This window comes from Garra rufa, chromosome 25, assembly GCF_049309525.1.
Source record: "Garra rufa chromosome 25, GarRuf1.0, whole genome shotgun sequence".
Classification (NCBI taxonomy): Eukaryota; Metazoa; Chordata; class Actinopteri; order Cypriniformes; family Cyprinidae; genus Garra; species Garra rufa.
In genome coordinates, this window is record NC_133385.1 from 22,826,911 (window position 1) to 22,839,940 (window position 13,030).

At 36.1% G+C, this 13,030-nt stretch overlaps 1 protein-coding gene across 1 annotated transcript; it reads right to left on the reverse strand.

The window, feature by feature from the left end:
• Positions 1 to 6,714: 6,714 nt before the first annotated feature.
• On the reverse strand, positions 6,715 to 8,245 carry c25h11orf96 (chromosome 25 C11orf96 homolog). The gene has a single exon (XM_073832169.1). The coding sequence runs from the start codon at positions 7,840 to 7,842 to the stop codon at positions 7,474 to 7,476; it is 369 nt and encodes a 122-aa protein (XP_073688270.1). The 5' UTR covers positions 7,843 to 8,245; the 3' UTR covers positions 6,715 to 7,473.
• Positions 8,246 to 13,030: the final 4,785 nt, after the last annotated feature.

A 13,030-nucleotide genomic window follows, 5' to 3' on the forward strand; every position in this document is an offset into this window, starting at 1 on the left:
TTACATTTTAAAATATATTCAAATAGTAAACAGTTAATTTAAAGATTGTAAAGATGTTTCAAAATTTGACTGTTTTTGCTGTACTCTGGACCAAAAAACAAAAAAAAAAATGCATGCTTAATGAGCAGAAGAGACTTCTTTTAAAAGAAAAGTACAAATCTTACTGTTCAAAAACTTTTGAATGGTACGTATAACTGTGTACATATTACTGTGGGATCAAATACTGCATCTTTATGTTTTAATATCCAATATTACAGATTTCTGTATTGCTTTTATTTACAGTTTTCCCGTTGGCTCCTCATATGACAATAAAGGAAAAAGATATTATTAATAGTAAGAGATATTGACCTTGAGGACAGTGGCCTGCTCATTGCTCACAGTCATAATTTTAAATAAATATCACATAAACAGCATGTAAAAGGACCTCCTTTATTATATTTTGCTCAGAAATTAGGTCTGTCTCACTCCCAACCTTCTCAAATGTCTGTATACTCAGGATGCAAAAAGCATTTATGTCTTAAATTGAAGTTCTTATGCTTTTATCATTGGACGATGGAGACAATTTAGTTTGCTGCCTGGACAGCATTAGTCATTGGGTCTGTTAAGGAAGAAAACATAAAACAGAACAAGTGGTGCCCACTAATAGCTCTTAAGTCCAGACCCATTGTTAAAAAAATTTAACCAAGGAACACTGTTGCTTTCAGTGTTTTAGTCAAAACCATCTGTGTAAAAGCACAAAGTGCCTTTTTATTCCTAATACAACTTATTAAGAAAAATTAGGTCAGTGAGTCCAGATTTAATCATTTTCATTGTGTACCAAAATTTTCCCCTGCTCTCCTCTAAAAATTGCTTGCAGGTTAAAGGCCAGGGTAAAATAGGAACGATTTTACATCCTATTAAGCCACTGGAGAATAGACTTGTTTGCTTTGGCACCAAACTCTCAAACTAGGTTATCTCTGCGTCAGTTCACAAAATGGAAATGTCAGCAGCGCATTAAAAGAAGGCCCAGATAAGTTCCCAGTCATAATCACAGACACAAGATGGCTTTAGATAAACATTTTCAATTTGAAATTAATTTCAAACATTCTCACAAATGTCAGAAACCTGACAGCATCGAAAACCTCTTTGCATCTATGCGGAATGGAATCAGACGGCTATTTATATGGTAAAAATGAAGTACAGCACCGTAAATCACACTCAAAGTATCGATCCATTTGTTTCCCTTGACACACATATTAATAATTCTTTGCATGTCATAAATTGCCAACCGCCCTCATTGATGCTTTGAGGAAATGAGAGTGTGTAAATAGGTTACCCTCTGCTCATTCAGTATCCTTGGTCATTTTAAGACGGATCAATGAGAGGAACAGACAGACACTGAGAGAACAAGGGCAACACAGCGCTTCCAGTTATGTGCCTTTTGGTTCTGACCCAAAGCCCAAAGGGTTCTGCTTCGCGGCGTGTGAGAATGTAGGTCAGGGATTCAGCAAATGAATGTTTTTGCAGACAGAACCCAGACAGCCTTGAACAGGCAACACTCTCAGTGATGCAAAACAGAACGAGACACGAATGTCAGGTGAATGAGCCAGAAAATAAATGTTAAACACCACTTATTTGTACTGTTATTCCAAAAATTAGCTTATGATCATCTGTTGAGTAGAAAGGTTTACAAAAAAAGAAACAAATCCCTCATTTTCCTCAGTATCTAATCATTCTTGACCATCAGCCCAACTTGTCACTAGCAATATATTTATTAAACAATGGCCTGTAAACATGAGTCACTGTTTTTCTAATGATTCTGTCATTAGATTATTTTTGTCTTCACAGAATATGATTATATATACAGTCAAGCCCAAAATTATTCATACCCCTGGCAAATGACTGACTTAAGTTACTTTTATTCAACTTTTATTGACCGGAAATGACACTTCTCCCCAAAGATAATAAGACGATGTACAAGAGGCATCATTGTGGAAAAAAATATTTCTCAGCTTTTATTTACATTTGAACAAAAAGTGGCATGTCCAAAATTATTCATACCCTTTGCAAACTGTCACAGTCATGGGAAAATCCAAAGTTCTATACCATTCCAAATAGTCGAAGCTGTTCTAAAGCATCCTAATTACCCTGATTCATTGGGAACAGCTGTTTTAATCAACTCAACAGGTGAAAAACAGAAGCTCTCTGCTGTTGGTTTGTGGACAGTCATGGCTAAGACAAAGGAGCTCACTGAGGACCTGCGGCTGCGCATTGTGGCTGCTCACAAGTCAGGAAAGGGCTATAAGACCATATCTAAATGTTTTGAAGTTCCAATGGCTACAGTGCAAAGTATTATTAAAAAATACAAGACGTTCTGCACTGTGAAAAATCTCAGAGGACGTGGTCGGCAGTGTTGTGCCTGAACGAGTTCATTGAACGATCGTTCATGAACTCGTTCATATTCTGGGTGAACGCGAACTGAACGTGCTGTATATCTGCCTGATGAACGTGAACGTGAACGCGCTCATTCTGGCGTTTATGAACGTCGTTCTCTCGTAGTTCAATTTTGTTCTAGAGAGTGCCAGATTTCTATGGAGCCAGGCAAAATCCCGGCTATAACCACTGACTGCACAATATCTAGGCTACAACCGCTACAACACAATCTACAACGGGCCTTATTATATAGGGGAAAAGACAGATCTGGCAACACCAGCCACCACAGAGTCGCACCGCGCATGCGTCATCAAATTGCGAAAAATGAATAGAGGCAAAATCCGATGAAGGCAGCGGCACTACTTCTGTCTCAATGATGAATGAAACTTCATATGTCCACTTAAAATAATTTTTTGAAAAGGTCAGTGATGATCCAGGTGGGAAAAATCTTACCTTTTTGTGTAAACTGTGCCCGTCGGGTCTCAAGAAGCAACTCCGCATAAAAATAAAAGAACTATGAACTAGTTCATTTTGGAACCTGCGAACTTAGTTCAAAAAATTTGAATTATGAACTATGAACTGAACTAGTTCATTTTAAAATGTGTGAACTGAACTTTGAACTAGTTCATGTAGAAAATGAACTTTCCCAACACTGGTGGTCGGAAGCCAAAAGTGACACCTGTGCTGGCCAGGAGGATAGTGAGAGAGGTAAGAAAGAACCCAAGGATCACCACCAAAGCCATCCTGATGAATCTGGGCTCTGCTGGTGGCAACATCTCAAAGCAGACAGTCCAATGGACACTGCACACCGCTGGGTTCCACGGACGCAGACCAAGGAGGACACCACTTCTCCAGATAAGACACACAAAAGCCTGCTTGGCCTTTGCAAATGCTCATCTGGACAAAGAAGAAGACTTCTGGTCTTCTGTTTTATGGTCAGAACACCATCCCCACTGTCAAACATGGTGGTGGGAACCTAATGTTTTTTTTTTTTTTGCCGGTGGACCAGGGAACCTAATCACAGTAAACGGCACCATGAAAAAGGAGCAATTCATCAAAATTCTCAACAACAACATCAGGCAGTCTGCAGAGAAACTTAAACGAAAGATGAGTAATAATTATTTACACAATTATGCCTCTTGTACATCGTCTTATTATCTTCTGGGAGACTTCTGTGTTATTTCCAATCAAAAAGAACTTGCTAGTTGAATAAAAGTAACTCAGAATTTGCCAGGGGTATGAATAATTTCGGGCTTGACTGTATATATTTTGAGTTTAGGATGTAAACACAAAGATGATATGTTGAAAAAATACAATTAATTCAGTTGTGTTAATTTAAGTCTATTAACCTTGACGGTTTCCTTGACACACTCCCTTTTCAGGAAAATTTTCATCAGATCTCTCAACAAGGAATAAGCGATAAGAACAATTTGTTATATAACCAAGAACAGTGGGCCCAGTCCAAATGCCTGCTGGGAACATGATGTTTTTAATTGAAGGCTGTTTTTGTTCACTGCACATTATGCATTGGGCAGCACTCCAGCATTCAGATAAATCTATGGCGTGGTATGCATATTTTAATGTTTGTGAAACCCAAAAGTGTTGTTAGTTCTGAAAATAAAGCTTCAGAAATAATGCATATCAATAAAAGGGTGTATTTAGCTTTGGTGCAGTAAGCAAGCCCTAAATGTAAATCGACTGATTAAGAAAGAGAGAGGGGACGGATAGGAGGAGACAAGACGGTCTGGAGGAAATGAACATGAAAGTTTGTTTTCCCAGCAGTTTCACAACATCATATTTCTTTGACCTCACTGTCACCATGACAACCACACCACGCAAAGTAGGTTACTGAGGCGCTTCGTTGGAGAAAGGAGAGATGAACAAGGAGATTTCCTCTGAAGAAAAAACAGTGAAGGTGATTTGTACGTTTAAATATGCTTTACTATACCTTTTAATATGCAGTGACAACTATGTGAGCTATTCACAGGATGATTTACCCGGCGGTGCGGCGCTATCAAAACAACATTATGCACGTCCATGCAGCGTTATAATACGCTACAGTTCTTTATTAATCCGTCCATATAGACATATGGTAGCCCGTTCAATAAATAATAAAAACAGGGCATTTTTTCATCATATATATAAGATATAAGATATAAAATCATTTGCGAGTTATAAAGTCAGAACTGTAAAATATATACTTGCAATTCTGAATTCAGAATTGCATGATATAAACTCTCAATTCTGACTTTTTTTTCTCAGAATTGAGTGATATAAACTCGCAACTGCGAGTTATAAAGTCAGAATTGCAAGACATATAGCTTACTCGCATTTCTGAGAAATAAAGTCAGAAGTTTTTTCAGAATAGTGAGTTTATATCTCGCAATTCTGACTTTTTTCCTCACAATTCTGACTTGTGAGATATACAACTCTGAGAACATAGTCCCCCCTCAAAATCGGACTTTATAACTCACAATTGCGAGTTTGTATCTCAATTCTGAGAAAAAAAAGTCAAATTTGTGAGGAAAAAAGTCATAGTTGCCAGATATAAGATTTGAGTATTTATCTTTCAATTCTGACTTTATTTCTGGCAATTGTGAGTTTATATCACGCAATTCTGCGAAAAAAAACTCAGTATTGCTAGATATAAACTCGCATTTGCAAGAAAAAAAGTCAGATTTGTGAGTATTTATCTCTCAATTCTGACTTTATTTTCTGCAATAGTGAGTTTCTGTATGAAACAATCATTATTGGGTTAATTTATAGACTTCACATTTAATGTTTATACCATTTAGTTGAAATATTGTCTCTCCAGTGAGAAAGGACAGAGATGATGAAGTAGTCTGACTCAGTGGGTTGAAGGGTAATCCTTAAAACATAAATAAACCCAGTCACACAGTTTTGGTGTCAAGCAGTCTTTCACAACACTGCAGAATCCCCAGTTGGATGGAGAAGCATGATTTCCTATAATGTAACTAGATCAGAAGGCAAGTCAGAGAGATGCTATTTTTACATGGCATCTGTACTGGCTGATAGAAATCAGACATTGAGGGAGTCCAGACGGACACAGATGAAATGTGTTTTTGTGCTGTGGATGTGGACACAGTGTAAACACATGCTCTCGTCTGAGATTATGCACAATCATTATTGTGAGAAGCCATAATAGTTCATCATATTATGTAATAATGAGTCAGAATTCTTTTCTTTTAACTCATTTTATGCTAATTTTATTTCCATTTTAACATTTTCTTTCCAGTATATATATATATATAAATAAATATATATATACACACACACACTACCAGTCAAAAGTTTTTGAACAGTAAGATTTTAAATGTTTTTTAAAGAAGTCTCTTCTGCTCACCAAGCCTACATTTATTTGATCCAAAATACAGCAAAAACAGAAATATTTTTACTATTTAAAATACATGTTTTCTATTTGAATATATTTTAAAGTATAATTTATTCCGGTGATTTCAAAGCTGAATTTTTAGCATCATTACTCCAGTCACGATCCTTCAGAAATCATTCTAATATTCTAATTTGCTGCTCAAAAACATTTATTATTATTTTGTTATTACATTTATTATTCTGTTGAAAACAGCTGAGTAGAATTTTTTCAGGTTTCTTTGATGAATAGAAAGTTTAGAAGAACATCGTTTATCTGAAATAGAATAAGTAATACTTTAAGTTTTATAAGTTTATCATCACTTTTGATCAATTTAAAGCACCCTTGAAAAAAATACTAAATAAAAGTATTAATTTCTCTACCATTTGAACGGTATAGTGTATAATCTTACAGAAGCTTTTTATTTCAGATAAATTCTGATCTTTGGATTCATTAAAGAATCCGGAACAAAATGTATTGAACTGATTTAAATATTGATAATAATAATAACAAATGTTTCTTGAGCAGTACATCAGCATATTAGAATGATTTTATCATGATTTATAATGAGTTTTATAAATCACATTTGAAAATATATTCAAATAAAAAGCAGTTATTTTAAATAGTAAAAATATTTCAAAATTTTACTGTTTTTGCTGTACTATGGATCAAATAAATGCAGGCTTGGTGAGGAGAAGAAACTTGTTTAAAAAACATTAAAAATCTTACTGTTCAAATACTTTTGACTCATAGTAAAAAAAAATCTAATGAAAGTGTTATAGTAAGAAGTTTTATAGTAAGTAGTTTTTTTTTTTAAATAGAAATGTAATTTAAACCAAACTTTAAACACTTTTGCATCAGTTTATGTTCATTTATGCAACACAATTTCATCAAAAGACAAACCAGACGATGAATCCAATGTTAAAAAGTTTATTTATATAACTACCGAAAGAAAGTATGAAACAAATTAACAAAGATAATAAAGTCAAATCGAAGTATAAAGGCTTGTTTTCTCGTACGTACAGTGATAGTGACTTTACAAGTCCACAGTGTCAACAGAACAATTCTCTAAAATCACTATGTTATAACAAAATAATCTGCGAATAAATATAGGATACATTTGAAAAGTACAATAATTTGCTCCTCGTCGAGTTCATTAGTAAGTTCACCGTTCTGGCAGACTTGGACATCAGGGTTTGAAACCTTATTTTCTGCAAAAATACATCTCTGTTGTACCTCTCTTAGCTTGTTCGTAAACACAGCAATGAATTATAACAAAATGTGACAGTCTACATCCTGCCCAGCAGAGAAGAACCCATCCGACAGTGCAATCTTAAACAGGCACGAGGAATATGAATAACATTAGTCTATTAAAACGGAATCAGACGTGGTACGTCTTCTGTCTCTTCTTGTCAGATAAAACCTCACCAGTCCTTAAGTCTCATACGATAAAAAAAAAGAAAATCTTCCAACATGCTACAACTTTGCTCTTGCAGAGCTAAACAATCACTGTGCCAGAATTACTCAAGCGGAATCTGCACATCAATGCATAACTACTGTAGGTTTAACGGCTGTGAATGAGGAATTTAACAGGAAGATATGTGCGAAATATGTTGAATTCCAGTCCTGTCATCCTTTAGACCTTCCTCTCTCTCTCTCTCTCTCTCTCTCTCTCACTGTGCCGAGTCTGAGTCACTGGAGTCCAGACTAGCCTGTGCAGAGGCGGTGCGGCAGCTCTGTGTGGATCCCGCGTGGTGCAAAGTCTGTGTGCTTCTCCTGAGACTCTCCAGCGACTGGAGAAAGGACCGTCTCGCCCTTTCTTCCTCCAGAGGCGAAGCCCCTTCCTCCTCCACTTCGGCGATCTCAGCAAAAGTCACCGGCTGGGTCTTGAAGCGGGCGTCTCGGGGCCGCCTGGGACGGTTTCGGCCCCGAGCCAGACACTTGGGCACGGGTAGCTGCTGGGGAAACTCCTCCATGGCGGACGCCAAGATGTGTGCAGGTAGAACGGCGAAACCCACCGTCTCCATCGGACGTGCAGCCATGTGTCTGGATGGCAGGGGTTGGGCGCTGGGCTTCTGAGATGTTTGGAGAGGCTTGCACTTCTCCAGTTCTTCCTCTGTGAAGTAGCTTTCCTTGTATCCTTCTTGTCTGGATTGGAAAGGTGAACAAGGAAGCACGGTTTGAGAAGCAAACTTCCAGAAGTGGTGAATTATGATTCTCTCTCTGTGTGTGTATGTCTGGTTTTCTGAGTGTGCCACTGACAGCTCTGGCTTTTATACTGCTTCACTCCCTTAACATCTCCCCACTCGGCTCTGGCTCCGCCCACCCACTGTGAAGCGTCATGGTTCCGGCTGCCATACCAGTCCCTCCGAATCAGATCCTTGAAATAAATGCCAGCCAGAGAGGGAGTTGGGAAAGCAGAGGGGAGGGAGGGGCTGGAGGGATAGAGGATACGTGCAGCTCTAACTCAGAGAGATTCAGAAAAGGGAGAAATAAACAAATGGCCAGGAACATTAAAAAAAAAAATGGGGAGTGAGAGGTCACGGGCAAAGAGATAAACAAAAGATAGTTTAGAGGGCCAAGAGCTTCGTAGAAATGTACACAACATACTGTACAGATATATGTTGAGGCAAATCGCACTAAAACATATTCAGGTCTTATCAAAATTAAAAGAAGAAAAACATTGTGATAAGATAATGAAGCTGTTAAAGGGTCTTTCAGATTTTTTTGCATTAAAACATTGCTTTGACTAAAATTAAGCACATTTTTTTCTCAATTAACGTTATACTGTAAAAAGTACAAATAAAAATTTAAGCCAGTACCAAAACTACTGCCATATGTACTTTACAATTTGAATAAAATATATATTTTTTAATTGTACAGATATGAGAAGGATTTTTTTTTTTTTACAATAACTTAAACGCAAATGCCCATTGTCATGAAAATGCAATGAAAAAAATATTAATGGTCCAGAAAATATTTATTTTGATACAGAAAATGATATATGTTTTTGAAAATTAAAAATAGAAAAAAAACAGAAATATATATTTAATAATATGTAATATATATATTTAAGACAGGGAAAAAAATTGTATGTATATATATATATATATATATATATATATATATATATATATACATACATATACACACACACACACACACACACACACACACACACACACACACACTTTATTTAATTTATGTAATTATTTATATATAAATAATAATACAAATCGAAAAATTGAAAATCGAAAAATATGTTTTATATTTATATATATAAATAAATACATTACTATCAATTTATGTAATTATATATATATATATATATATATATATATATATATATATATATAATTAAATTTTAATAAAAAATTGAAGTACATATTACATTTATGTAATAATTTTTAATTTATGTAATTTATTTATTTAAAAAACATTTAAAATCTTACTGTTCAAAAACCTTTGACTGGTAGTGTGTGTGTGTATATATATATTTATATATATATATATAAATAAATAATTACATAAATTAAAATTTTCAATACATATTTTTGTTAATATGTATTAATATATTCATATAAATATATAAATTGTTCAATTTTACATTTTTGATTTATCTATATATATATATATATATATATATATATATATACACATACATAAAATTACATAAATGTAAAATTTCAAAATAGAAAAACATGTTTTACATTTACATTAGTTTTTTGAATACATTTTATTAAATAATATATTCAGATAAATATATAATTACATATAAAGATATAAATAATTACATAAATTAGAAAAAATTAAAAATTAAAAAGAAAGACAAACATTATTTTATAATATATATATATACACACACACACACACACACACACACACACACACGTTTGTTTTTGTGAATTGTGGGGACATTCCATAGACATAATGGTTTTTATACTGTACAAACGATATTTGCTATCACCCTACACCTTCCCTACACCTAAACCTAGCCCTCACAGGAGACTGTGCATATCTTTACATTCTCAAAAAAACGTATTCTGTATGATTTATAAGCCTTTTGAAAAGTGGGGACATGGGCAATGTCCTCATAAGTCACCCTCTCCTTGTAATACCTATGTCATACCCATGTTATTACACCAATTTGTGTCCTGATATGTCACAAAAACACACACACACACACACACACATCTATACATATATACAGTAGTCAACATTCGAAGTGGATCAAAAACGTTCACCAAAAGTTGTCCTAAGATAAGAACGGGTATTCTTTTTGGTTTTAGAATAAATTTGATGAAAGGTTTTGATCCACTTCGAATGTTGACTACTGTATATGTATGAATAATTACATAAATCTTTTGAATACAAATGTGCTTAACTGTCATGCAAATGAAGACTTTTTTCGCATATAGAATACATTTTTAAAGGAAAGTGAATAATGGCGCCACTTTTTCAAGTCGACCAGATAAGGACAAGGACATGGAGGGTTGATGATCTACGCACTATATATTCCTTTTACTAGAGATGTTGTAATCTCAGTAACTTGTAGATGGCAAGAATCTCTCGGCAGTGCCACAACCGATCTCTGATCTCACCACCGTAATGAGTGTACCTTTCATCAGCCTCTCACTCTTTCTCACTCTCCTCCTTTGCCATTCAGATTTGTCATTAACCCTCGAACGCTACTTGCCAGGCATGTCCGATGAGCCCAGAGACATTTTAGGAGCACTGTATGAAACTAGGGGCAGGACATTGTGACGTAACACACCGTGGCTGCTCCGGTTTTGTCACGGACCCTGAGGATGACCCTTTAGAAGCAAAACAGGAAACCGTAACGGTGCCACCTCACACCACTCCTATTCGTCCCATATATCAGACGTCAAGGGGTTACCGTAAAGTCTACGCTAAGTAACATCTATTTTGGGACGGAGAGGCCAGCTCTCAGACACTTGCAGACACACACGTTCATCCATCTGCTAAGGTATTATCAGTCAGGTGACATCATGTGATGAAGTCAAGGACAACTACACACACCACGTTTTGCAGTATCCTGTCAAGTTGATGAATAGCTTGTACAAAATGCAGAAGGGATGTACAAGGCAGCAAAGATGCACATTTTTGCAAAGCAAAATGCACAAACTGTACCGTTGGCCAGTGTCACATGATGCCTTTGAAACAATAAACCACCCTTTTTATAAACTGTTTTTGCAACTAAAAAACAAAAAAGGACATTTACTACATGTATACACCATTTTACAGATCTCTATCTACAACAAACAGATATGCCAGTTAAGCCATAACCCTCTATATCTGCTTGATCAGCAACAGCTGCTAGTATTTTGAATACTTTAAATAAATGCAGAACGAGACAGCTGGGTAATCCTGAACAAACTGAACAGGAGCCACTATTCATCCTTAAGCTCAGACCGCTTGCCCATGTCACAGAAGCAAGCAAAAAGTTTACAAATCAACATAGTCTCAGGACAATTCACAACTATTTTTTGTTTTGCTAAAGTGGTGGCAACTTTTTTATGATCTCATTTGTACATTTTTGTACAACTTGTTCACACTTATCTTTTTTTAGTACAAATTGTATGTTTTCTTGCCAATCACATAATTGTAACTTTGTAAATACTTTGACTTTCGTAAACGGGTTAAGAAAGTCTCTCTTTGAGAAGTTTTACAAATATTTGGTAGACTAACAAACTTAGGTGTCTTAACTACCACATTCAAGGCCCAGAAAGGTAAGAACATCAGTGGTTCAACTGTAATTTTAGCTGTGAGAATACTTTTTGTGTGCAAAGAAAACTAAAATAATGACTATGTGTCATGTACTTAAATGAATGCGTGTTGGAGACAAGTATTCTCGTAGCTTCATAAAATCATGGTTGCATTGCTGTCTATGCAGGGTCAGAAAGCTCATCAAATGGATTTCATCAAAAAATATTTTAATTTGTGTTCTGAGGATGAACAAAGGTCTTAAGGGTTTGGAACAACATGAGGGTGAGTAATTAAGTACTTTCATTTTGGGGTGAATTATTCCTTTAAATGCAGAGGAACCTACTTGATGAGTCCATTTTCTTAATAATATTAATGGTAATGCTAAAAGACATGAATATATATATATATATATATTTACATTTACATTTACATTTATTCATTTAGCAGACGCTTTTATCCAAAGCGACTTACAATTGGGAATACAACAAGTGATTCATCCTAAGGAGGCAGATCAACATAGGAAGTGCTCAAAAATACCATATATCTCAGGCATTGTTAGATGAGTGCTGGATAGAAAGGGAAGATCAAAAAAGATTTTTTTTATTTTTTTTTATTGAGTCACATAGTGTCAAAAAAGATGGGTTTTCAGCAGACGCTTGAAAGCTGTTAAGGAGTCTGCATTCCGGATAGGGGTGGGAAGATCATTCCACCAGGCAGGGACGTTGAACGAGAATGTTCTGGAAAGTGATTTCATGCCTCTCTGTGGTGGTACAATAAGGCGTCTTTCACTAGAGGATCTCAGTCTTCTGGAAGGAGTGTAGATGTGTAGTAGTGAATGGAGGTAGGCAGGTGATGAGCCGGTGGCTGTCCTATATGCCAGCATCAGTGTCTTGAATTTGATACGTGCTGTAACCGGTAGCCAGTGCAGTGATATGAAGAGAGGTGTGACATGGGCCTTTTTGGGCTCATTGAAGACCAGTCGTGCTGCTGCATTCTGATTCATTTGTAGAGACCTGATTGTACATGCTGGAAGACCGGCTAAAAGAGCATTGCAGTAATCCAGCCTGGAAATGACCAGGGCCTGGACGAGGAGTTGTGCAGCATGCTCTGTTAGGAAGGGCCTGATCTTTCTGATGTTGTGCAATGCAAACCTGCAGGATCGAGCAGTTTTAGCTATGTGGTCTTTAAAAGTCAATTGGTCATCAAAGATTACTCCAAGATTTCTGGCTGAAGTCGATGGGGTAATTGTCGATGAACCTAACTGGATGGAGAAGTCATGTTGTAAAGTTGGAGTGGCAGGAAAGACAAGGAGCTTGGTCTTTGCTAGATTGAGCTGTAGATGGTGTTCCTTCATCCATGCAGAGATATCCGCCAGGCAACCTGAGATCCGTGCAGCTACCGATGGATCGTCTGGTTTGAATGAAAGATAGAGCTGTGTGTCATCCGCATAGCAATGGTAGGAGAAGCCATGCGCCTGTATGATGGGGCCCAGAGATGTGGTGT

Bases quoted from the DNA above. Each gene is read 5' to 3' on its own strand.
- c25h11orf96 (XM_073832169.1), bottom strand. From the start codon at position 7,842: ATGGCTGCACGTCCGATGGAGACGGTGGGTTTCGCCGTTCTACCTGCA.